This window comes from Heliangelus exortis, chromosome 14, assembly GCF_036169615.1.
Source record: "Heliangelus exortis chromosome 14, bHelExo1.hap1, whole genome shotgun sequence".
In the NCBI taxonomy this organism is placed as follows: domain Eukaryota; kingdom Metazoa; phylum Chordata; class Aves; order Apodiformes; family Trochilidae; genus Heliangelus; species Heliangelus exortis.
In genome coordinates, this window is record NC_092435.1 from 15892012 (window position 1) to 15919803 (window position 27792).

Here is a 27792-nt window from a genome sequence, read left to right on the forward strand (position 1 = left end):
ATCTTCCCTTTGCTCCCTTCCCCTTTCATCTCAGCTCACTTTTGGCAGGTGATGCAGCACTGTCAGCCTCTCCCATGGAGATCTTCTCTCTGCCCACACTGGAATGCTCTCCATTTGCTCCAGCACTCTCCTAAACATCCCAGCTGGCAGTGCAGCCTGGGGTTTTTTAGGAAATATTGAATACCTGCAATCCCAGTTGAGTTCAAGAAGAACTACAGAAACAAAGCTTCTCTGGAGCACAGGATAGCAGAAGTGGAGGGGTAATTGTGACCAGAGCAGTGCTATCTTTTCACTGGAGTCTCTGAAGAAATACTGCTCAGGCCAGACTGAATTTCCACAGGGAATGTGGTGCTAGAGTTCACTAAAATGTTACTGTACTAAATCAACTGCCCTTTTTCTTTCCCTTACTTTTTTTCTCCATACCAAGAGGCAGTAAAACATCTGTGACCAAATAAGGCAACGCTTGGACAACCTTTAAAAATAATAATAAAATAAAATACCATATCCTGACAATTAGCATGCTGGTGCAGTCAATTCTTGGAACATCAAATCTACTCTGATACTGGCACACTGGAATGATTTAATGAGCATTTTGCTGAGCTGTCTCCAACTCAAACATACTGATGTAATTTTAAAAACTTGACACTGTTTTTCCTTTGCAGTCCAGGCTAAATATTTTGCTTCTTTTCTCAAGAGAATACATAATCCACAGCATTGTATTGTTCTTGTTTAAGGCAGCTTTCTTGGATAAAAAAAAAACCACTAGCTCTAGCTCCCTAGAAGAAAATCATCCTTGGATAATGAATGGTGTATTTTTCTCTGCAACTGATTTTCATTTCTTTTTAATACCTAGGCAAGTATTCAATTCACTTATCCAAGCTGATCTATATATCAAGTTTTACATAGAAGTCTGTTGACCTTTTTACCCAGGTACCTGCTCTGGTTCTGTAGATCCAGCCACCATCCCTCTGCTGCATTGCACTAAGTCATGGTTTATATTTGGTTGAGGTTTTATTTGGTTCTGAGCATGGAAATTGCTGCCTTGGCACACACAAAGGTTTTGCACGGGGTTCTGGTCAAGCCCAGGACCCTGGTGCTCAGGAACACACCTTGCTGGGCAGCTTTCCAGTGCAGAGCCACCTGGGAGCCAGGAGCAAACCAAACTTTTGGCTACTGCAGGGCTACTGAGGTGCAAATTGACATTGGAAGGTCCTTCCCTGGAAGCAAACTCAGACTGTATCAATATCCAGTTATTTAAGGACTAGAACTGACCACGTATCACAGTAAGATATTGATTCATTAAGAAAAAGTGGATTTTAAAAATGTTATTCTGGCTACTAGATGTAAAATTTTGGCAGGTAAAATTGCCAGTCTTTTCCTGACCAAGTTTTTCTTCTCTTCAGGATGTAAATGGAAATCTGGGAGGTCTTGTCTTAGAGCCTGAGCCTTTGTTTTTGTAATCCTCTTTAGGGGGCCTTACCCACCTTTAAGGATTAAAAAGAAAGCACCCATACTGTAAGCCTTTCCACCATGTTCCAGTGCCAGCCTCCAGCTTGGCCTTACAGACATCTCTGAGGAGCCCTAAGGAGGGCTTATTCAGCCCTTCACAGCTCCTCCAATACTGATCAGGGATCTCTCATCCACTGCAATGCCAGACTTTGGTCTTTGAGCCTGGTAAGTTCTTACATACCTGGGTGCCTGGGGTTTAGCATTCAGCCCTGTGAAAAATAATGCTATTCAATATACAATTTCCTTGTTCTAGAATCAATTTTGCATGTGCTGCTGAGGACCTGGCCCTTTTCTTTTTTTTTAGCTAGCAGCATCATGCCAACACCCAAGAAAAGGCATCCTACTTAAATTGTCCATGTATTCATTTTATTGTCAGTTCCCACTCGTGGGTATAGCCCCTAATGAGATGCCTATTGCTCCCTTGTTTCTGTGTACAGAGCAGCTTGTCATTTGGGGGTTAATGAATGATAGCAAGAGAAAGCATGAAAATAAAATTAGCAATGCCCAGAGCAACCCACTTTATCAAACTCCCCAGTTTATAGGATTAGCATTGAATTCAGTGTAAATCTCTGTTATGGGTATTATAAGCAAGATTTATGCCAATTAGCAGTAACAGTGCAGATTATTTGAGAAGAGCACTGACAACAGTTAAAAGTCCTTCTACTTTTAAACTCTGTTGCTAGGACATCCATCTCCAGCATTCACATCCACATATAAGACTACATTTACTCATCTCCCAAGTGCTATTTAATTTCTTACTTGCATTCATGGCATTGTTTCCTGAGGCACTGAAGAAAACTAAATGGTTCCTTCTCCAAGCTAAGCCCTGCAGTAGCTACTCTCAAGCTCTTTGGATTCAGGTCAGGTTGCTCTGAGCAGAACCCATCATGTATTTATTACATTCTTCACACCTCTACAGCAGATGTTGTTCCCATCACACAGAGCTCAGTGGGAAAATTCCCCATGGACTTCAAGATGCTTTGGATCAGGCCCTAAATCCCCACAGCAATCAAGAGACACAAAGGAAAGTGATCTATTGGTGGAAAACTTTGCTCTGTCTCCACCAGAGGAACCTTGCTGAGAGCAAATAGCTCCAGGTTTTCTGCAAGGTGGGCATCAGGAGAGCAGAGTCTCTATGTACATTTTATTGATTAGAAAATGACAATTTTATGGAAGGTAGACTATTGCCAAATACTTTCATGCCTATAAGACAGGGATGAGGCTGAAGGCAGTTCCATTGTATACTAAAATACCCTTGAAAAATCAATTTTTATCCATTTTTGAGGGCAGAGGGGGATAACCTTTTGCTCTGCTTGCCTACAACCAAATTCTAATAAATTACTGAACTTCCAAGACACTGACTTCTCATCTCTGCACAAGAGCTGCTTTGGGGGATGTGTGAGCTGCACCACCCTGCAGCACTTGCAGGGGTAAGGACAGGGAGATTGATCTCATCCCAAAGGTGCATGTGGCACAGACACCCTCTGCTTTTGGTGTAAAACAGCTGATAATCTCTCAGCCAGTTTATCCAGAGGAAAAGCTGGTTAATATAACCAGTTATTTACAACTGTGACAATCACATAGAAGCAATTTGTGTGCGGACATAATTATGTTCCTAATGAAGATTAACTGAAACACTTTTAATTACACTTTAGACAGCCTTTGGCTATTGTGCAGACAGGATTCTGACACTGATGCCTCACCAGAAATGAGATTTATACTTTGCTGTGTCAAAGCTGACTGCAATTATTTACTGGATATCTGATGTCAGATGCTGCTGACGTTGCAAAAGGTTTCAGTGCTGGGAAGGAGTAGAGATTGAACCTTTATCAGTCACTTTCAAGAGCCATTTGCTCAAACTCCTCTGGTAATACTCCATCTGCCTTCATGATTGCAAGCACTTCCACCTGTCTGCTCCAACTTTCTCCAAAAGCAGAGAGAATGCTGCTTTTTATTTCAGGAGGAGCAGATAAAGGTTTGCACGTTGGTACAATTTGCCAAAGTCCCTTCTTCTCGATGTTAAATCAGAAGCAAACCAACCATGGGAGCCCAGCTTACATATTAGTTTCAAATTTGAAAAATTAATTCCAAAGGATCCTTAGAGGCAGCATCTTCATTATTCAGAAAATCTTGGCATGTAAACTCCACCTACCAGCATTCAAAAGGAATGAGTGATCAAAGCCAGATTACAAATTCATTACTGATTAATCTGTCTGGAAAGCTTTCCCTGATGCTTTGCAGGAATATGATAGTAATATGATTAATAGTCATAGTTATGATAAGATTATGGCCAAGAAAAAAACATAAGCAGCTACTAAAATGCATGACCACAGGAGCCTTGGAGTTTCATTCCCCAAGAGACCTTGTTTGGTGGAGAGGCATCCAGAGCTCTGTGTCCTCTGACTCAGTGTGGCCACTGAGCTGGGGATCTTGGCAAGCCTTAGCACCAGCCTGAGGAGCTGGTAACAAGACAGCCTGGAGCTCCATTACACTTCCAGAACTGCAGAGTCTTGCAGGATCCCAGGTTACTGCCTCTGCCGTGTCCTCTGCACCTCTGAGCCCTCTGGGAAACTGAAGATGACACCAAGTCAAGGTAGAACTGGGCCCAGGGACTCTGCTGGATTCTACAGTGTTCTCCCTCGTGTTGCAATGGAATGAGATACAGAAAATATTTCATCCCTCCTCCCTTCTGTCTGTAAGAGGCTGCTGTAGAAAAGGCTGTCACTGTGCACACATGTACACCAAGCTGCAGTGCCAGGCTGGACAGCCCTGGGGCTTGGAGCCCTCCTGGGCATGTGGGCCTTCCCCAGGAGGCTGTGACAGCTCCTTGCCTGCCCTCCTTTGGAGGGGGAAATCAAAAGCTGCCAAATTCCTCTCTAAAGGGCAATCTTAATGCAGAGGAGGAATGTTGTGTGCACTGAGAGCCAGCATGGAAGCTCTGCCACATCTGCACTGGGCTTACATGCAACGGGGCTTCTCTGTAAGCCCAACCAAGTTCCAGCCTGCCAGATCACTTTCAGTTGAGAGTCCCACTTATCCCACTCACTATTCCCTCCAATACATATTTCATCATGTTGATACATATTTTATTGCACTTTTTGTACCAATTCTTCTAGCATTTTGCTTTTGCAATGGTGCCTAATAACCCATAGCTGCATCTAGCCCTGTGTGCATGTCTGGGACTGGTGCCATTCCCTCCTGTCCCTGGGAGGCACTGAGCTTTCCAGACTCCTGTTCTTACTGTGCACTGCGTCCAGTTTAGTTCTTTCATCTTGGGGTTTTCATCCCATGTGTTCTCCATTACAGCAAGAGTGACTCCGTGCCACGTCTCCCCAGCCTGCTCAAGCCTTTCCTACAATCTTACACCATTCAGCTTTTCTAGGTCTAACATTCTGTCCATATAAACCAGGTCTTGTAACTTTTTCATCACCTACAGTCCTCCTGGTTGGAATAAATTTGATTCATTGAAACACAGGTTATGATTTGGATATTAAGAATGATTAGAATATTAAGAAAAACACTGATTTGCACAGAGGAGAAACCAAAGCTCGCCCTCAGCCTGCTGCTATTTCTGATACCAGAGACTGGCAGTGCATCCTCTTCTGAAAAGTGATGGAAACCACAAACATTCAGCAAGTACATTATTCCCACCATGTTCTTTGACCCACCAAAGAAGTCTCCCAGCTTTTGAGAGCTCTGCAAGAAGGATACAGAGCACAGTCTGATGATTCTGCTGTCTCAGTCCAAGCTAGTCCTATGAAGAGCCAGCTGAAAATCCATGAAGTGCATGTCTGCAGAGCTGAGCATCTCTGTTTACACACTTACATGCATGTAAGTACCCAGAGCTGATCTCACATCTTGAGAGAAGGTGCAATATGGTATTTCACAATAACACAGAGGAAACAATTAAATGGCTTCACCATCAGATGTTCAAGGACAAGAGGTTAAAGCAGCCATTTAAGTTGCTAGGCTGTTAAATTAGCTGCTATAAGGAAGAGCTTCCCCATCTACAGCAATCACTACTGGCTTTAATGACTCATGCTAGGATTTAAAGCTTTCGAAAAAAAGCTCTATGAATGTATCAAAATAATTAAAGCCAGTGCACTTGCAGAGCTATGTTTCTTTAATCCAATTCCATTTATCTTTTTGCATTCAAATTTAGCACACAAATTTTAGCCCGTTTCCCCGAGAGAAATCTAATATACAAATTTTCATATGTATTTATTTTTAGCAGTACAAAATGCATCCTCCTCCCAACACACTGCAGGGCAGATTTCTACAAGCTAATTAAAAATCTGCACACATCCACACATCTATGAAGATGTTCCTGTGTACAGAGAAGTGTTACCACCTTTTTGGTCACCCAACTGCGTTTTCTTTTCCCCTTGACTTTCCCTAAGCAGAGCACAAGACAACAAAGACCAAATTCCCAGGTTACAAAAGGATGGATTAGTGTACCAAGTTCACCAGGAGCAGATGGCCACACAAGTCCCTTGGGCCTGGAGATCACTGACACTGACACTGACCCTCCTGGGCAAAGCAAGGAACAAAGCCCTTCCTGATGGGGAAAGCACACACCCCAAGAACAGGTTGAGATCCCTTCCACAGACCAAAATCTTGTCTGGATGGGCTTCAGCCACTTTGCTCCTTGGCCAGCAAGGTGCAGTTACTAAATGGACTGAATTTAGCTGAAGTATTTCACTCTCTCACTGAAGGTAACATAACCCAGTTTGTTCTCCAGCACCCACTGCTACCTCCTCATCTCCAGTGGGGACTGGCACCAGTCTGGCATGGAAATGCAAGGATGAAGACTTTGGGCAGCAGCATCCTCTGTCCACCCCGTGCAGGTGAGCAGAGGTGCCTCAGGAAGCTGAGGCATGGATTAGAGGACCTTTAAAGGTCACATCCAACCCAAACTATTCAGTGCAGAAGGAGCACAGACACCCAACCATTCCTGCTGCCAGACGTGAGCAGGAAGGTCAGGATATTCCATGTGCATCCAGGTGCAGGTAAGGCCATTTAGCTAATCAGCAAAAAAGCTTGAAAACCATCTTCCAGCAGTCTTTTACAATAAAAAATAGGCTTCAATGGTTGTAAAGGGTGTTGAAAAAGCACTATTGACTCTATTCCAGTTAATCTCCTTTCTCTTGCTGTTTCAAACTGTTAGGATCCCTGTGACAGTTTCACGATGCAGAAAAGAAGCTCTCCTTGCTACCCACCCTTGGGGCAAGTAGTGACCACAAGCCTGAGGTTATCAGCCTCTTTGTTGCCCTCTCCTTTCCTCTTCCCCTCTTTCCCACAAGGAATTCTTTGTTCATTTTGGGACTGTGAAAAAAAAAATCCCATCATTTCAGCTGTTCAAACCTCCAGACCCTTTTCCATCCCACAGCTCTCCAGGGATAAGTGAAGATTAATTGAGCTCTCCCCAAAGTCCTTACTTTGATAAATGAAGTTTGCCTACATGCTTTGGCCAGGAAGGGAGATTTTGAGCAGGTAGGAAGAGCACCCTGGGTAGCAGTTTAACACAATGCAGTTGGGAGTTTAGTTTAATTGACAAGGAAAAATAGAAACAAACCTTTCAAGTCCTGTGGGGAACAAGGCTGCCTTAGGGAGGGAGGTGAGGAAGGATCACTCAGCTGGGAAGGGAAATGCTGGGTGACCCTGACAAGCCAGGCAGACCAAGGGAGTAAGGGAAGGGCTTCAAATACTTCTCTATTTCATCCATAGAACCTCAACTTCCCACTCTAAATTCCTGCAGCAGAGAGTTTGGCTTTCTCTGTCAGTGTCCTTACATTAAAAAAAATTAATTTTTACACAGTTTGCTGGGACAATCTGAAAAAGGAACACAGAAGAACCACAGTAATAACAATTATTTTGAACTTTGAATTTAGATTTATCCATTTGGCACCTGTAATTTCTGAATTTGAGCCCAATTTGACACCACCCTTACTGCACCATAGATTTGCCACAGCACTTCTTTTGCCATATGCCAGTTCAATTACAAATACTCCTCTGCACTGCTGCCTTCCAGATGCACTGAAACTTCCCTCCTGCAGGCTGCAAGAAAATGGCTTGGCTCTTTTTCCACTGCTTTCTGTTTATTTCATTACACCAGGAAATAAACAAGATTAATTTTCATTAGGTTAGTATATAATTTACAAACCCTCTCCACACCCTTTTTCTTTCTTCTGGGCAAATTAAAAAAAAAAAAAAAATCTGTGTCCTTCCTTAGTCTCTAGGGGAAAAAAAAATGGGATAGAAAACAAGAGGACATTTGCCCATGAGGTAAAGGGAATGCTGGTTGTCTTAAAGGACTGACTTACATCACTAATGTCCCAGGGCCAAGTCCTGTTTGAGCTTTATTTTCAGTCCACCAATTTTCTATAAATGCTGGTGTAAGAGTCTGGCCAGATACACCACACCAGGTGAATAAGCACTGGATATTTGCCTCCTATTAAACTTTTTTGTAACTTCCAGAGCTGGTATCTTTGTTATGATCCAGCCTGTAGTAACTCTTGCACACAGATGCCAAGTGAAAAAGCAACCCTTACTTTCCTTACTCCTCAGTGAGCAAACCCCTGGCAGAGTAAGTGCTGGGGACTTGAGATCAACTGTACAAACCCAGGTGGCCTCTTTGGGAAGGCTGACATTGTAACCAACCTGGTATCTCTTATAAACCAGCAAACAAACTTCTGAACCTTACTGATACCCCACTTGTGCCAAAGAACAAGGTAAACTCCTCAGCACACGTGTGCTGCCCACACCTGAGGATTTGGTCTCTGCAACAGTTTTCTCAAGGCCCTTAGCCCCACTGGATGTGTTCCTAAAGAGCTCCCTATAAATCAAGATTTCTCACGAGCATGTAAATTTGCAAGAAAGAAGAAAGATATCCCCAGGTACCTTTTCACCCACCTGGGTTGATGGAGGTTTTAATTCTAAGACATTGGCTTCTCTGTTCATTGAAGTACCCCAAAATGTATCCTCCCTTACCAGCCTCCCCCACAGCTCCACCCAGCAGCCACCCACAGACAGGAACTGGGGAAGCATCTTGGCACTGGTTGGGGTGAACCCAGGCTGTCCCCAGAGCAGTGCCACCTGAACAAGGAAGAAAAGCTCTCTTTTCACCTCAATTCTGATTTGCTGCAGCTCTGGGAAAGGCACAGCACCAGAGCCCTCCTCAGACCACACCTTCTGCAGCCCCAGGCTTTGTTCAGTCATTTACACCCACAGAAAGGGAGCACAGGCTGCAAAGGAAGCCAGAAAATCGGGGTCTTTATGGCCAGCTGAGCAATAAATAGGCACCTCTGCTAATAGGATTAAACCTCTTGCTAGATTACAAGTATGTCAAGTTTACAGCTAATCAGATTGGGGCCAAGCCCTCAATTTGCAGCACTTGATGCTCCAGGTGACAGCTGGCTCTAGGGTAGGCACACTGAGCCTCTTGGTACACACATATTCACATTTGGAAGTTCAGGCATCATCCTCATCCTCTCCAGCCAACCAATTCCCTATTTACCTTTTAGCACCTTCTGTGGTTTTCTGCCTCACCCCTCTCTGACCAAGTGCTGCTGGCTTGTCACCTATTTTTGTCTTCTGCTGAAGAAACAAATGGTTGCACTATTAAATGTCCAGTTCTGCTTTCCAGATTCTCTGATGGGATCTGGACAGGGTGTTGTTACAGCCTCACTGCTCCAGTCTGGCTGTTTACTCCGGTTCTGTTAACACCCCAGAGATTATTGAGCCCAAGTGGAATCTTTAAAGCCACTTCTCATCCCCTGCTGATGCAGCAGAGGGGAAGAGGCTGGGGCAAGAAGCTTTGAGCAGCAGGAACTTGGCTGCTGAGCAGTCCAGCAACCAGCCCAAACAGAATGAACCCCAGATAATGAGGAAAAAACCTCGGAGGGAAATTTCTAAGGTGAAGAGGAGAAGTTCTTCCTTAGAGCTCTTTTTCTCTGGTGTTAAATGCAGCTCCTCTGCCCCAGCAGCTCAGCTGAGGTGTAGCAATTGCTGAAACAAAGGACTTGCTGGGAGCTGGGTTACATCATTGCTGCTGAGGAGGAGGAGGAGGAGGATGTGGGATTTCCACATCACCAGAGCTGCTGAATGGTCAGTACCAGTGGCCCTGAGCTCCCTTGCTGCTGTGTGACAAGGATGCAGTTGCTTCGAAATTACTCTGACCTGCCCAGGTCAGATAAATCAGGAGAGATTTTTCTTCTGCATTTTTTATTTTTTTTTTTAATTTTCCTTCCTCTGCAGCAATGAAGAGGACAAACAGCAAAGTTCCTGCCTGCAGCTGCCTCAGATGTTGTGTGTTATTTGGCAGGGAGAAAATAGAAAAGATTGTTTCACAAGGTGGGAATCTGGTGCCTAAATGGCAGATTTGCCCTGAGAGAAAATGGGATAATTGCTGAGACTGATAGAACAAGGCTCCTATTAACAGTCTCCTGTTCACACTCCTCTGGACACCCTTCCTAAATGCATTTTTAAACTGTCAGCACTTAAGCAGAAGTAACACCATTAAGAAAGACAAGGACAAGCAATAAGAAATACATTATTTTGATTTTAAAAGCAGCTTTTGGAGCAGATTATCAGCTAGTGTAAATCAATAAATCTGCACTGGTTTTAGCAGAGCTTTCCAAGCTTAACTCAATCGTTACTTTGCAAGTAGCACCTCAGACCTTCCCATTTACAGCATCTTAAAATCTTGCTTTGGGGATATTCTGTTAGAAAGAAGGATCTATTTTTCTAACAGGTTTCTTGCAAACATAACCCAAAACACAACAGCCAGGCAACTCCCACACCAGCCCTGTTAATGGCTTTCTGCAAGTTCAAGGCCTGCATGCACTGTGCTTTGGGAATATTTTTGTTTGGAGTGCTGTCAAAAATAGCATCTCTACCACTGTGCCACCTCTGGGAGAGTTACAGGGGTGCTACCCACAAGTAATTCTTCTACAGGATTCCACTGAGAGTTCAGCATCTTCCTCCCTAGCATCCAGCTAAAAGGGGGAAAGGGAATAAACCCCTTGAGTGCCATGGCTCCTTGTTGCAAAGCCACTTGGCTGGTAATTGATGGTGGCTTTCTGGCTCCCACGAGATGCTGCAGCAGCCTCTAATATCTGCTGGCCCAGTGTCCCCAGAGGCACAGCACAAACCTCTGGGGTCCCATCCTTGGGACCTGTGTCAGCCCACTCACCACTATCCATCCCCACCAGGGTGCTGCCTACTACTGCTTTACACTGAGAGCAAGGCCAAGGGGAAGATGCTGAGAATGCAGCTCACCACCCCCTTCCCTCTTCCCACTGCAGCACAGCCTGATAGAAACAATAAAAACCTTCAGGTTATTGCTGTTTAGTGTGTTCATTTTTCCATGGTTTTGTCCAGAGGAGCAAGTCAAGGCAATGCTGAGCAGCCACTGCAGTTTGCTTTATGTCAGTCCACTCACATCCCCCAGGTTGGTCATGCAGCCCCCTCTGTACTCATCCCCACTTGCAACTGGTTTCACTTCCCAGCTGAGAGGGAAGGAAGGAAGAGGCTTTAACCTGGCTCTTTGTTATGGGTGTTAAGGCCTGGCCAGTGGCTGCACTAAGCCAGGAACAACAGTGGTGAAGTGCTCAGTGGGGAATCAGAGCTGGAAAGGCAGGGAAAGGCTCAAAAGTGCTCCAGTCCTTCTCTCTCCAAGTTTTAGCTGACAAGATGGGTTGGACACAAGAACTGAAGCTCTGCTCCAGACAGGAGCCAGTGAGGCTGGAAGAAACCTCTGGGTTTTGTCATTTCTGCCTGAATTGCAATGAGATGTTTTCTCCTTCTTTACAGTTTTTACAATGAATTATTTCCAACTCTTGGCTTAGGCATGTGGTAAAGATACAACATGGTGAGTGTGGGGATAAACACAGCCTGCTCAGGCACCTTCAGTACAAGAAAATGCTGACACAGGGCATCAAACCCAGGAAATACCAAAATTGCTTCAGTCAGGCTGCAAAAATGACATGCAATTATCAAAACCATTAGAAACCCCCAGAAAAAAAGCTGCATTTGCAGCATTCTGCAGATCCACACAGGAGACTTGAGTATTGCCACAGCTTCCTCTGGATTTCTCAAGGGTTCCTCAGTGTCACACACAGAACTCAGCCAGGACAGGGACATCTGCATGAAGGGACAGCCCTTCTGTGGGGCAGAATGCACACAGGTCACGAATCCCATGCTAGATGAGTAGGAAAAGAATTTTAAAAGTAGGTCCTGGGGAGGCTGTGACCTTTGCTGGTATAGATGGATTGATTAAAAATGACAGAAGCAGTTAAATAAGTGGGTAACAGTTTCCCCTCCAAAACTGCATTTCTTGCTACATCAGACATTGCTGACTCTTAAATTATAGTTTGTCAGAAAGTAGATTTTCCAGTCCTTGCTCCCCAGGAGCTAGCTGGGACAGTGATATCATTCCTAAGGATAAGCCAGAAGGGCTTAAACGAGCCACAGTCAAATTTGATTAAAAACAATCCAAGTATTTAGAGTTACAAAGAATTAAACTTTCCACAGCCAGCTGGCCTGGGTGGGAAAAAGAAAGAAAAAAATCGAGGCTTATTTTGTGCAGTAGCAGATTTGACTCAGTGTGCTGGCATTTGGGATGCAAATGCTCAGAGGGTTGCAGTAGTAGAATGGGCTCTGCAGAGAATAGATATAAAGGGCTGAGTGTTGGAAAGCCTCATTCCTGCCCCGGTGAGAAGCAGGTCCAGCCCTGAAGCCTCTGGTAACAACGGGGCACACAAAGAGCAGCCAAAAGGGACTGGAGCTGCAACAAGAGAGCAGGGCAGGGAATAACAGGCTTCTGCAGTGAGAAAGAAGTGCAAACAAAAGGCTGGTTTGGAAAAAGCTTTGGCACTGGAAATAACAGGACACACGTCCACAGATTTTTTCCAAATGGCCCCGACCCAAGAGCTGTTGCTTGTCAAGCTGTGCACACATTGGGTGCTGAGGGAGAGGAGAATCTGCAGCTGATTAAGATCCACCCAGCCTGTGCGTGCGTGGAGAGCAGACTGAGGGAATGATGCTTGGAAACAGCACATTTACTGGTGGGGTTTGCACCCACAATGAATCTCAGACCCAGGAGCACATCTGAGGCTCTGCAGTTGCTTCTCTGCTGCTGCCCCAAACACCCCCTGCACCCTCTCACACACCCTGCACCCTCTCACACGCCCTGCACCCTCTCACCCCCCTGCACCCTCTCACACCTCTTGCACCCTCTCACCCCCCTGCATCCTCTCACACCTCTTGCACCCTCTCACCCCCTTGCACCCTCTTACCCCCCTGCATCCTCTCACACCCCCCTGCATCCTTTCTTCCAGAGGTGGCACTTTGGGAACAGTGCTGCCTTTCTCCCCCTGGCCCTAAATACACTGAACCATCAGCCTGGGGCTGTGGGCTCTGGGAGTCTTCTGGAGACTTCAGTGAGCATTGCATGAGGTTCAGCAGCTGGGTAAGAACTAAGTGTCCATGACTTAAAAATTATTATATATTGATACAGAAAAGGGTGAGTTTAAGGCATTGCTCAGGCCCCCCTCTGTGCTACACTCAGCCTTTTTAATGCTTCTTTGAGGTTCCAAAATAATGTAAATCAGAGGTTTATTCAGAATGCCATCCCAGTGGAAGCTCAGCAGACAATGAGTGCTGCCAACCCCAATCACTGCAGGGGACAGGAGGGAAGAAGCCTTTTCCTCTGCCTCAACTGAATCCCCCCGGGAGCATTTCCAGCTGAAGTAAAAAGAACCAGCCAGGGGCAAAACCAAAGACTTGCTAGGCCAGTGGTCTCATTTGGTGTGGCAAATCCTCTGAAATCCACTGACAATTTAGGAACATAATCCCCTCACTTTTATTAGTGATATGCTTCAGTCTTCCCTACAAACCAGAGACCACAGTTTCCCTATTACCACCAACTTATATACAGTGATTTTTTTCTCCAAATGGGATGCATTTGTCAGACTGCCTGGCAGGAATGTCTTTGCCCCTGCACACAGCAAGGATTAAGGTGTGAAATTCCTGTTAGGGCAGGGGGATTAGGCTGCTGCATTTACATAAGGATTTGACACAGAGGATCAGTTCATCTGTGGGTGGACACAGGCTGCTGCACAGCCCCTGTGAGGGGCTCAGGGCTGATGTTTCAGGAGAGAGGGAAGCTCCTCCTTCACAAAGGTACTGACATCTTTTTGCACAATGCTGCTTGGAGAGGCCACTTCCTTGTTTATCCATCCCCTGATCACTCTAAACCCTAAAGTGTGAGCCATGGGGTTGCCCTGATGTTTGTCTTGATACATTTACATCTGAAGTGGTAAAGTGGAAATTAATTGATGTGAAAACCCATTGCATTTGGAACCAACAGAACCTAGGTAGGCATCATGAACACAAAAATATCTGGGAAGCACCAGCTCTGGAATGAAAACTGTCAGGTGTACCTGGATTACAGTGACAGAATGTTTGCAGATAAAAAAAAAAAAAGACTGCAGCACAAGCACATGGTTTTAACAAAGCCAAACCAGTTGGGTTGCTTTCTCTCAGTAGCAAAGTTCATGGAACAAGGCCCTGTGCAGGCACATGGGCATAAAAAAAAAAAAAAGTCCAAAACCCCAGAGTGTCTCCTGTAACACCTGATATTACAGCTCACAAATTCAGCCCTGAAATTCAGAGTCCTCATTTTCACAGTCAGCTCACACCAGCTCAGTCCATTCCCTCAGCAGCTCCACGTGCCATGGAGCTCCTTGTTCTGCAGGGACATTTCCAGTCCAGTTTGTGTTCTTCAGTCTTCCTTGACTTTAGCTCTAGGGAAAGAGTGGCCTAAACTTCTTAAAGGTAATTTCTTGATACCTCAGGGTTTTTGATAGGGGAAGAAAATGCACAAAACAACACCACTTTTCCTGGTCCTGAGTTTAACAGCACATCCTTTAGTTTGGTCATATATCCATTTATCCACACTAGCAGGCAATGGCACCAAGTAAAGTGTAAATATTCAGTGTTAGGATTTACTTCTTTGGTTACTGCACAGCACCTTGCATAATTAAACTACCCAACAGCATAAAACTAACACGTGCTGCTCCAAGGTCCAGCCAGCTTGAACTTAAGTAGAACCCAGCTGGAACACCACATCACTTGTAATGACAGAGCCTACAGAGAAGAAGAAATGAGAGACCAGAAGTTCATAAAAGGCCTGTACCCAGACCATTAAATCTCACCACTCTGGAAGTTACTATCTGCTTTTATCTTGCACAAAATCTGAGGAGCAGCATATCCTTCTAAGGTCAGGTCATCAACAGCTGTTTCATGGATGGGACCTGCACAGTGTCTGATTATTACCAAGAATGAAGAAGCAGGCAGTCACACATTGGATTAAGGAACAAACACAAACCCCAGTTTAACGTGTTGCTTTTATGTCAGACCTGGCAAAAGCCTGCTGCCTGCACCAGAAGTAGAAATCATGCCTTTTAATTTGGTTCCTGCATTTCTGAAATAAGAGCCCACTTTCTGGAGCACCCTGTCACTTTCCTGACTCAGGGGGGGAAAAAGGTAGATGGGAAAGAAGCCACAAATAGTATCTGCTCCTGCTTCCTTTTCTATTCTGTTGACTTTGATCCGGCTCCCTGCAATTAACAGGAACAAGAAAAAGACAAATAAAATTATCCCAGCTGTTTGTGGCAGACAGACCTGGCTTCCCAGCTGAGAGCTCTTTGTGCTGCTGAGAGCGTCACCAAGCAACGGGCCCTTGCAGCTGCCAGACTACAAAAAAGAAGTGAGAGCTTGACTTATGGAAAGGAAGCACATGGGAAGGTTGGGGCTGAATCAATCTCTGCTTTGTCTCCTGCCTAAATGTGGCACCAGATACAAGGAGAGTCAACCCTAAAGAGATCTCACCCGCTGAGGGGGCAGAACCTGGATGCTTACTTTGTTTTAGAAGCCAGAGCCTTTGGAGTGCTGACCCCAGGTATGCTGTGCATGGTATCTGGATGATGAAAAGAAGAGTGATTGAGTCTGTTCTGGTGCTATTGAGACTCTGTGTTCTTCATCAATCTTAGCTGGTGGTCCAAACAGCAGAAAGTGAGCCACAACACAGCTGCCAGAATGACTGCAGTATCCCAGTTGTAAGATAAACCCACAGAGGAGTCAAGTGGAGGTGAAAAAAAGGTTGTATGATAATTGAAACAATATGGCAAGGCAAGCAAAGTGAACAGGCAAATCCCCATGCACACAAGCAGGGATTGAATAAAATGGGAGGGGGGAAAAATGGAGAGAGAAATGCACATTCAGGCTCTGTTCTACTGCTCTAGCAATGTTAGCTGTTAGAGAACTGTTAGGAATGGGTAATAGGCATTACTCCTACAGGAATCTAGGCAGTCCTTTGGAAAAAAAAAGGTTGAGAAACCCTGACTGGTATCATCCCTGAACTATGCCATCCCTCCAGCTCTCAGCAGTACGAAAGAGCCTCACGAGTGGCTCATCTTGTTTTACCAAAAACCAGCTAAGACACAGATGGGTGAAAACTTTTCAAACCTGAATGCTAAAGAGAAATTGACAAACTCAATTCAGCCTCTGTGAGTTCAAATGTGTCAAGGCACATCTGTCTGAAAACACCGATTAATTGCCTTACCCTGGGTCACACGGTGCTGGATCCAGGATTGATGCCAGGAGCCCTGAGCCTGAACACCTGAGGCCACTGCCTCCCATCTGTGACACCAGGTATTCTCTGTAGCAGCTCCCTTCTGGATTTGAGAGGAAGAAAACCTTTGGGGAGCCATGCTTGGAAGATTAAAAACAAGTTGCTTTTCATTGCTATTAAATGCTTCAAGATCTGTACCTTAGTGCTGAGCCAACTTCCTTTCAGCCCAACTCTCTTTTTACATATTTACTGTCCATTTCACACTAAATTAAACACTTTGCACACGCAGCTGGAAACATCTCAATGAATGTCAGGATTAGGCAGCATTTTTTCTAGCACCTCTTTTCTAAAAGAAAAAGCATTCTGCAGAAGCAGTGTAAAATGGAGAAGTTCTGCACTGTTTGGCACTAGATCCCTACCTGCTGCCAAGAGCAGTGCAAAAATCTTCATGAAGCAGCTCACAATATGGATAAAAATTCAAGGAAAAGCAGACATTTCAAAAGCTGCTCTCCATTTTAAAACTGCAAGAAATGCCAAGACTGTAAAGATCTCTGTTGCTTTCCAGTGCTAAAAATAACATTTGCCAACAGCTCTATCAAGGCTTTTATACAGAATTCAGCCTGCATGGTGACTTTCATGCCTCTGAAAAGTACACATCCTTTTGCAACCCCCTGTGACAAGGGTTGTCTAAAGAGAAGGAAATCCCCAGTACCATTTACTCTCCAAGTATTAAAATTCACTAGAAGCAAAAAGATGCTTCATTTTTCAGCTGGTATTAAGAGATGTAAGTTCTTGTTTCTAATCCATTCTGAAGGGCTTTCAAGTAGGCAAGAATAATATTCTTAGCTCCTAATGTTGGCTATCTAACTCAGCTCTTTGATACACTTCATTTACATGTAATCCCCCAGCCTGCCAGCAGTTGATAAGGTTCCTGATACGTGCACATTTGAGAAAGAGAAGTTTAGTCCTCTTACTGCCTTTCTGGAGAGCTCAGTTCCATGATGGAAGGCTGCTCAGCTTTAAGGTTTCAAACAGTTTTTTGTTTCTCAGCATTTGTCCCCAAATAACTTATCTGCTAGGTTCAAAATTCTTGACTAAGTTGAAATGGCTGTGTGGCACCTTCCTTTGCTTTCACCATTAAATATTTCACAGCCTCCAGTAAACACAAAGTGTTCTGGAAAAGGGGTGATGGGTGGGATTTTACTCTGCTCTCCAGTGATGTTATTTTGTAGATAAAAAGCAGTGCAGAAGTTCAACATTTCAGACAAGTTCAACATTTCAGACAAGTGGTTGGCAGAAGTTACAAATCCTGAATTACTGGCTACACAACACACCTACCAAGGAAGGGATGAGTACATGCACAAGCAGAGCAAGACTTTTACAACAGCTCTGGTTTGTGCCCCTAATGTAAGGGCAGTGAAGTTACTGAGTGCCAGGTCACCCCCACACCCATGGGCAAACTCCCAGCTTCATCCTTGCAGACACAAAACCACACCAAGACTTAAGAGCCATGAGACATAACCCTGGGTGATTTAGCACTAAGCACCCCACAGTAAACACACTCTGCCCATTTTTAACCTGGCTGTAACACACTGCACTGACAAAAGTTACCAAGCTCCTGCAGAAGCTACTCAACCCTTTCTGGCAGCTTGAAGATGGGAGAATTGAGGAGGGCTGCAGTGCAGCACAGCCCCTGGAGAAACTTGCTATTTAATTCCATGTTCTGAGACACATTTGAGGGCAGGTGAAGTGGAAAGGTAAAAGGAAGAGAGAAGAATTTTTAAAAGCTGTTCCTTTCTGTCTGAATTTTGCATGCACACCATATGCTTTAGCATGTTGGTTTGATTCTGTGCTAAGACATTCCTCTCTGCAGAACAGTTATTTTTAATTTAAAGGATAAGTATATGAGTAATTTCTACTGCAATTTCTATCTTGACAATTCTCTCACTTACCTCCCAACTTCCTTTTTTTACAATAATTCTTCCATCATCTTCATGATACTTCCAGATCACTGTTAACACCACTTGCACTGTTTCCTGCAATAGTATTTCCCCCCTCAGCACTACTTCAGGTTCCAGAATAGGTTCTTGAAGGAGTGAAGGAGTCCTTCCTCATGACCAGCAAGGCAGCAGCAAAACCAGAGCTGGGGGCCTGACAGCCCCAGGGGCTGAGGCCCAGAGCAGCAGCAGAGGCAGATGGTGAGGGCAGGGGAGGAGGAAGGAGCCCAGGGTCCTGCTCTCCCCTGCTGCCCTGCAGGCTCACTGCCTGCATTAATTATTCCTGGGGAGCCAATAAAGCTCATGGTGTTGATTGTCCTCCAGATAAGAGAGTTCAGACCTGGAGGACTGACCCTCTCACACCGGTTCTGACTGAAGCCAAATCCCCCAGCAAAATCCTCCTAATGAATGGGGCACATTAGCTCATCTTCCCCCTGTCTGGTTTCTGTCCATTTGGTTCCTAACTAAGTCACCCATTTGGGGAAAAAAAAAAAAAAAGAAAAAAAAGAAAAAAGAATTAGTAAGAAGCAAACTATATCTCACATCCACTCCAGGGAAAAATCCTGATACATTTTCAAGATAGCAAATGAGATAAAAGCATCATAAGCCAATAAATTGAAATTTCCTATTTATTTTCAATTATGTGGCTAATTTAAAAACTGATGATAATGAGATTTGCATTTATCTCAAAGCATAATTTTAAATAAATATTTTTAAAGTGCCAATAAAAACTCCAGTAAAGGGCCTTTGGTTGACAGAGTAAGTGAAGACAGAACATTAATATGACTTGAGAAGATCCCTTTCAGAGCCCAATAGTCCCTGGGATTCTAACTAAAGGTGAGTTTAGATTCCTCAGGCAGCAAGTTGAGCTGCAGAGTTGTGTCCTGCAAAATGCATCTATCCAGATAAATCCTCATGCACACCCTGCTTGCTGTTAGCCAGGAAACCAGAACTCAAGTTTGAGTTCAGGAGGGCCTGGCTGTAGGTTTGCAGGGGAGAGGCTGTGTCATGGCTCAGAGCAGGGAATACTCTGGTTTTGAGCCTTGCTGATTTTATTCCCTATTCAGTTTGAAATCAGAGCTCAGCCAATCTCCAGGAGCAGAGCTGCAAGTCCAGCTCTGCATGAAAATGGGTTTGCTGCAGCCTGAGGAGCCCTTGGCTGGAACAGCCTCAGCTTTCAGGGTTTGTCTTTGCACCTCCAAACACGTTCACCCGCACTTCAGCCAAGGCTGAAAATCTGGGAGGACTCAAGCCAACATTTTTTTTTTTGATCCTCAGCTCCATTAGACATAGTTTTATTACACACACTTATCTGCTGTCATCTCTGGAGGATGGGTGGATGGAAGCTGTCACCCTCTGCACACCAGCAGAGCTGTCACTCCTGCCCTTGCAGGAAGAGAGGAAAGGAGAGAGAGGAAGAGAGGAAGAGTGGAAAACAGGAAGAGAGGAAGGAAGAGAGGAAGGAAGGAAGAGAGGAAGGAAGAGAGGAAAGAAGTGAGGAAGGAAGAGAGGAAGGAAGAGAGGAATAGAGGAAGGAAAAGAGGAAGGAAGGAAGGAAGGAAGGAAGGAAGGAAGGAAGGAAGGAAGAGAGGAAGGAAGGAAGAGAGGAAGGAAGGAAGGAAGGGAGGAAGAGAGGAAGAGAGGAAGGGAGGGAGGGAGGGAGGAAGGAAGAGAGGAAGGAAGAGAGGAAAGAAGTGAGGAAGGAAGGGAGGGAGGAAGGGAGGGAGGAAGGAAGGAAGAGAGGAAAGAAGTGAGGAAGGAAGAGAGGAAGGAAGAGAGGAATAGAGGAAGGAAAAGAGGAAGGAAGGAAGGAAGGAAGGAAGGAAGGAAGGAAGGAAGGAAGGAAGGAAGGAAGGAAGGAAGGAAGGAAGGAAGGAAGGAAGGAAGGAAGGAAGGAAGGAAGGAAGGAAGGAAGGAAGGAAGGAAGGAAGGAAGGAAGGCAGGCTCCTCAGAGCAGGAGCATCTCCCACTCCCACTGGAGGTTTTTCTACTTGAGCACCACAAAGGAGCTCAAAACTAAGTTTCATGAGATGAGATAAATGGGAAAAAATACAAGACTTCCCTGGCCTGTCTCAGCCCCTGCTGCTCAGCCTCATTTCCCTTGTTCATTTTCAGCCCATTTATTCCTAGATAAACCCTCTGGCACTACAGTGAATAATCCCCTTCTCTCCTGGGATTCAGAGTGAGAAGGGAAGATGTCACTCTGTATGACAGAGGGAACTGCCAAAATAAAGATGGTAGCAAGGACTGAATTTTTAGCATACATCTCTTTGGGGGTGTGAATAGCATCAGGATGCAGTAATAGGGGCCATGTACTTCTAGGTCACCAGGTCAGCTGTGACTGCATCTTTCAATAATTTTGACAGCCAGCCATCTGTGACATGGGTAGCAGGTGTTCCTGGAGATCTTGGTCATCACAGAGCTACTGGCAAGGCTCTGTTTCTAGAAGATGAACAATTTTCAGCAAGCAGCAGTGCAACTCTGGAACCTGCTTCTAGACTTGAAGCCTCAAGAGGAAAAGAGATTCAGCCCAGCTTTCAACCAGCACTTGCAGGACAAAAGAATGCAGTGAAACACACAGTGCCAAACCCCAGATGGATGGCAGGGGGGAGCACAACATCTCCTCCAGAACCTGAGGCCAAGGCAAAGAAATGGCAAAACATCAGCCCAAGTTTGCCAGATGATGAGCTCCTCCTCCTCCAGCATCTCCCCAGGCTTCACACGTGCCTTGGAGAGGTGAGTGATGGCAGCCAGATCAGTCTCTAAGCTCCCACATTTGGACAAGGCTCTCCCTGCTGAGGTCAGACTGCTTCTGCTTTAGTAACTACAGGAATTAGGATTCAGTGTTTCAGAGAGGGCCCTTTCCACCCAGATTCAGTGGCCCACAGACCTAAGTAAAGAGAAAGGAATTATCCTAAGGTTTCTGAATAACATCTCAAAGTCCCCTGAATATTTTATGGGAAGTACTTGGCTACACATTGATGGAAGCTTGGCTTATTCATTCTAAATGATAAAACCCTTCAGGGATACCTGAGGACTAATTGGTTTTGTCTGTGTCAGTGTCTGCTCATTGCATGAATCAGGCAGTGCTGAATTTCCAGCTTGGATTTAAGAGCTCCCTACAGATACAGAACTGGGTTATGCTGTCTGGCAGGCTGAGTGCTTGGGTTCAGAAGTTCTTCAGCCCATACATTATTGCTGCCCTTCCTGGCATGACACAGAGGAATAATCTGACCCAAACAGGCTCAGTCAGAGCAGTCTGCAAAAGCAGTGGGAAGGAGGGAAGCTGGGAAGCTGATCAGTAAGGGGGCTGTGGGCACAGAGCCTGCTTGCACAGTTCCTCTGCTAGGGCCTGAGACCCCAACCCCTTCTCTGGGTAGCAAAATGGGAGATTTATGCAAGGCCTGGCAGATGTCAGCAGTTGACAAGAAGCACTAAGAATAAAGAGCTGAGAAAAAGAGATGCAAACCAGATACAGTTGGATTGATGCAGGGGGGAGGGAAGATTGGACTCCTTCTCCCTGTTAGCACCTATCAGCTCAGGCAGAACCTTTTGCAGGAGCATTTGCATCTGCTCTTCCTTCTCATTTCTTTTGGAGCTTGATCCCAGCTTTGCACAAATGAATGAAACTGCTCTCTGGTGACTTCATGCAGTATCCCAGTACCCAGCAGGGCACTCAGTTACAAAGCCTCAGAAGGACAAGGAGTTTGCCATCCTACCCCTCACCATGTGTGATAACACAAGCCAATTTGCCTGCTTTGTAACACTGAACCTCATGCCTCAGGGTGTATGTGAACCATCTCCAGGGCTCTGCAGGGAGTATTTTCCCTCTCATCTTTCAGCAATGCAGATGTTATACTAGAAAAGTCATAAAAGTATTCACCTTCTTTTTGAGCATACATTACAGATTACAGCCATTGGGGGCATCTGTATAATTTGGCACAATTTGGTCCACTGCCACTCGAGGAATGAAATTTTTACTGGTTTGCTTCCAAATACCAACTAAAAATCAATGCACAAGCTGCAAAGATTACTTGGTTTCTGCAGCATGACTTGTATGGATACATCTGCTGTAGCTTTTTACCAGGAGTGCAGCACCAGGAGCTGCTTTATCAACTGCTGTGGTGGCTTTCATCTCCAAGTCCCAACCTTGAGCCTGTTGTGGGCTGAGTCAGCCTCTGCTTCTGCTCCTGCCTCTGCAGCTGCTGCTCTTCTTCACTGCACGTCATCTGAAGTGGCACAGCAGCTTCTTCTCTGGACAGGAGAGGTGGGCTGGCCTCCCAGGTGGCCCCCCAGGCATTTGCATCAGCTTTGCAAAGAGAAAGCTCAGCTGCTCTCATCACCTGCCACATGAAATCCTCCTCAAAGCAAAGGCTGCCAGAGGGGACCGTTTTATTAAGAGTAGAAATTCTCTGGGGAGCAGAGTCACAAATGCCCTGACATTTGAAAATGTAATTTCAACTGATGAGGCAGCTAATACTCAGCTGGAACACTTTTTCTGGGCTAGGTAAAAGCCAGTGAATAGTGTGACTTCTCCCCATACTTGAGGATTTCAAAGTCCAGAAAAAATCCCTGCATGTTGTCATGGATAAAACCACATCCAGTTCCCTGCTTGTTGACCAGGACATCTGCACCTATGTGGGGAATGGGCTGCCCAGGGAGGGGGTGGATTCTCCATCCCTGGAGGTTTTTAAGAAGAGACTGAAGGTGGCACTCAGTGCCATGGGCTGGGAACCACGGGGGGAGTGGATCAAGGGTTGGACTTGATGATCCCAGAGGTCCTTTCCAACCTGGATGATCCTGTGATTCTGTGAAGTGAAGCCCTCCCCCCTCTGAACAGCACTTTGTGCTGCTTTAATGGGTGATGCTAACTGATAGGTCACAGGATGGGGTATTTATTTATTTAATACATGGCTACACACCAGCTGAAGAAAAAGCAGAAGGAACTCTGTATCAGAGAAAAATCCTAATGCTGAAGTACAGCCCAACATGCCTGAGGAATTTCTGGTCACTCCAGAGTAACATCCACAGCCAGTGACAAAAAAAGGACTGATTTTTGTTATTACATCTCTTCATGTACTTGCTGAACAACTCAGAGTTTGGAATAAAAGACACCACAGGAAAAGACAAGTTCATGAGGTACAGGAGACTTAAGAGCTTTTAGAGGTCACTTCTTAAAAGCAGAAACAAATGCAGACAGACAGCACTGGCAGAGTAAGGTGCAGAAAGCAGAAGATGAGCACTGGGCTGGCAGTGATGAAACATCCCCCTCTTTCCCAGAAAAACATCTGATATTGGACACTGTGGTGAGAGAGAAGCTCAAGAACAAAACAGCACAGCAAACTTATGCAGCACTGGCCAAGTCCAGTTCATACATTGCATGTAAACTATTTGTATTCAACTCCATCCACAGCCTCAGATTCTGTTTGCTAATTTGGTTTATTAACAACATGAGGCAGAAACTGTCACTGTGTGTTTATAAATCAGCCATTGCTACCAGACTGACAGGGGACACTGGATATAACTAACTTTAAAAAAAAAAAAAAAAAAAAAAAAAAAAAAAAAAAAAAAAAAAAAAAGAGGGAAAGAATCTACCAAAACAACTCTTTTTCCAACATGATCCATGGATCAGACCAATTTCAACCCTGAATCCCTCTGTATTGCCAATATACATTACCCACCTCAACAGCAGTTGTAGTCATGAAACCAAGTTCTGGATCTGAGCCCCTGTATCTGCTTCATGTACTGAATTCTTTGACCTCTACCATTTCCTATATGGCCCTGAAAGTTCAAATGTTAAATCTCTTTTGTGGTCAACAATTTGAAACCCTTTTTGAGTTCTGTGGTGTCCATCAAGAGGTGATGATATGCTCTAAGGAGGAAAGGAGCTTGAGTACAGACAGAGAAGGCATCAGAAATATGCTCAAGACCAAGTTAAATAAACTACATAAACACAAGCTGCTAATTTAGCAGTTTCAAAAGGTCAATATTTTCACAAACAACACAAGTCATAAAAAGAAAAAGAGGTTCCTTAAAACCCCCTAACCTCACTGTTGGTTTGTGTGTTACATGCATTCAAACACCCCCCTCCAGCTCTCCATTAACTGCCTTCTTACTGCACAGAAATGTAATTATTTACACACCACTCCACCATTGCCACTTCTGTCTGTACTTCTAAAGCATCTTGATTACTCTACTGATGAGCACCATGGAAATGCCTATAAATAAAATAATCATCTCCCCTCATTAAGTTACAGCTCGTGGGCTGAGGAAGGATGATTTTCCTTTGTACATTCCTTTTGTAAATTTTATCATTTCACAACAGAGGGAGCACGGTGCCTCTGATGACACTCAAAGAGACAGAATGTCAGGATTCTTGTCAGTGTTTCAGCTCTGAGCAGCTTGCATTTCTGCATGAATATTTGCTCCTGAAAATGAAGTCCTGTTTGTCAGAATTAGGTATTCAAGAATCTCTTTCTAATGTCAGAATCAGACTTTCAGAACCCTCTCATGTCACGTCAGGAGGTCAGATTTGATGGAGCACTGTGTCATGGAAATGCTCACAGCAAACACAGCACCCAGAGCAGAAGCTTCTAGCTCAGGCTTCAACACCAACAACACACATGGGTGGACAATTTCAAATAAATTTAGATAAAAAAACTCAATGTGGAATGAAAACTCCCAATGAAAACAAAGGCTGTGAGCCAGGTTTGTTATTCAGGAAGCTTCAACAGTAATTGGTGCCACAAACAAACATCAAACATTCCATTATTCTCCAGTCACAAACTCTCCTTTCAGGAACTGCAATCTTTCATACACAATTCCAAGCAGTGGAAGTCCCAGTGGTGCCTTTAACACTCAACAAAATATTGCATTTCATAAAATGGTGAGTTATAAAGCCAGCAAAACAAGTTAAATGCAGTATCTTAACTGGAGACACTACTGAAACCACATTTCTGCAACAAAAACTGGTGGTGAAGTTGTCAGGTTGCCCCAGTCAAACCAGTGCTGAATTGAGGCACCAGTGACTGTGCAGCTATCAGAGCCTGACATGAAGAAAACAAAGCTGCCTTTTGTTTTTTGATTTAGGAAGAGTCATGTATGGTGCCTGCTAAGGACAACACTTTGCAGTAGGTGTTGCCACATTCCATAGATCTTGGAGGCTCCTGCTTGGCTGTACCCCCTCAGAAGACAAACACTCCCCCACCAGATTGCCACCTCCTTCCTCCCAGCAGCACTGCTGGAGGCAGTCTGGAACTCCAGGGCAAACTGCATCTCCCAATTCCCCACTTTGGAATTAACACCATTTCACAGGCTGGCCCAGGAGCTCAGGTCACTCTGGGGGCTGCTCTGCTCCTGCTCCCACTCAGAGGTGCAAACACAAACTCCCCCTGTGAGCAGCATAAAGGAGGGGAACAGAATGGTTGGATGGAAGCCCATGGGGCATCCCTCTTTCTGGATGGCTCTTCAAAGCAACATCTCACCTCCCAGATGCTGGCTGCTCTTGAAGAACTGAGGCATTTGAACAGTTCAGCCTAAGATCCTTATTCACAACTGTGAAAGCAGCAATGCTGTGTGTGTCAGCATGAGGCAACTGCTCTCAGGATGGAGCCATGTACAAAACCCTTTGTAAAGCTGCTGTGACTCAAAGCACAGAGTCCTGTGCCCATGCATCATTTCCTTGGTGAGGATGGATCATTTAACTCTCTCCATCCTCTTCCCCCTGCCACTTCCAGTGTTTCCAGCACATCACTCTCTGTATCACTGCTTATTTACAGCATGCTACAACACCTATGGGGAGTCTAGCTGGAAAGTCTCCTACTCATATATAAAGTATACATCTTATGAAGAAAAAGTGCTGGATGGAGACACCTGGAAAGAAAAGCTTTGACGGACAGATGAGATTTTTGTGTATCTGAAGGTAGAAGCAGCCACAAACTAATGTGCAGGACACAAGCTGGGACAGAGCAAGAGTATCAGGCAGGTTACAGGGACATGCTACTGTCAGCTCCCAGACACTGCACCTGCACTGTGCAGGACACCATAATTGGGGTTGGAAGGATGAACATTTTCATATGTGAAGTCTGCTGGACACGTTGCCTAGGGCTGATGTAGTATTTCAAGAGCCAGTATTTGAAGAATTTTCTCCAGAGACAGGAAAGTGTGTTCATTTAAAGCAATAGCATCAATCCCTAGAATAGCCAGCATCCAACCCCCACACAAGAGCTGTGCTGCCTCACTCCAGAATCTGAAGCAAGAAAAATAGTGACAGAAATAAGATTATCCCTCAGTTACAGACAACACAACTGTTAAATCAAGCTCAGATTTTTCCTTGGAGGATCCAACTCTTCCCAGTCCCCAAAGTTATTCTCCACATTCCTTTCAGGATTTTCATAGACACAGCAATATGAAATGTTGCTGTGTAGCTGCTAACAAGAGACAGATGTTTCTCTTTCAGTTCCAGGAAAATGTAGACATAAAGCACATTATGATGACCCAGTAAAAATTTTTTGACCCAAATCCCTTTCTGCATGTTATCCCTTTGTGCATTTAGTCAAGAAAATGCAACACAGTTCCGTGGTTTTCCTGCTAATTACTGAGCTAGGCAGAAGAACATGCTTGGACCAATTACTTCATCATAGCAAGCAAGGAAAGTCAAGCAACACATTTTCACTCTGAATCCAAAGCTTGAGAGCTCTTGCAATCACTTCAGAGCCAAATCAACTGGTGGCTGGGAGCCGAACTCCCCATGTTATTTATTTAGCCAGCCTGGAAGACACGCACCAGGGCAGGCAGGACCCAGCATCTGTTTTCCTCAGACTGTTGCCTACATTCTTAACTTGGTATTAATATCAGTGAAAATTTAGTAACTTAACCACTGGCATGAGAAGTCCAACTTCTAAGGTAACAGATGGCAGTGATCATTCTCAGGTTAATTTTAGGCTTCAAAAATTGTTTTCGGTCAGCAAAGCCTCACGATAAGAGAAAGAAAAAAAAAACATCTGTAAAGCCTCCTACCTGTTTCCCATCCAAGGTATACAGCTTTTTGACCACTCCTGTCTCCAGTTTGATAGCTTCAGTGATGTCAGTGAGAACTTGCTCAAAAGAGTGGGCAGTCTTCTTGTTGAGGAGCACCCGGACTGCCTTCCGGGGCTTCACCCCGCTGCGGATGATGGTCACCAGCTTGGGGCGTACAAAATCTTTGTTCTCCTTTGCCTGGGCACTGTTGCTGCTGGCCAGGGACTGAGGTGCTTTCTGGTTGGCAGATGTCTTCACGTTGACAGACCAGTTGGGATTGACGTTCTTGGTGTACTCCACCTTCTTGAAGAAGTTGTCAGATGAGCAGACGTAACTCTCCCCTTGGAAAAGAAACAAAATCCAGTCTAATTTTGCAGTTATGGCCATAAAACTACTGAAAAAGACACTGTAAGTTTCTCCTGTTAATCATGTTTTCATTAGCACTTCCATCACGGCTTGTTATTAAAACATTTTTTTTATTTTAATCTTATCTTCATGCATATTTAAAATATACCTAGTATTTCCCCAAAGTCAGCCACAGCTTGCAGCATGAAATCCATAATAACCAGGAGTTAAAGGTTGAGAATCATAAGGGTATTTATGTACCTGAAGATGCAACTGAGCTGTCTAAAG

The 27792-nt window shown here is 44.8% G+C and overlaps 1 protein-coding gene across 2 annotated transcripts in view; it reads right to left on the reverse strand.

Moving 5' to 3' along the window:
* The window catches only part of DCX (doublecortin), a 68893-nt gene that overhangs the window by 31881 nt on the left and 9220 nt on the right, over nt 1-27792 (reverse strand). For both annotated transcript variants that reach the window (XM_071757646.1, XM_071757645.1), the window contains exon 3: nt 27160-27500. In XM_071757646.1, coding sequence (XP_071613747.1) covers nt 27160-27500 — 341 coding nt within the window. The remainder of the gene's footprint in view (nt 1-27159; nt 27501-27792) is intronic.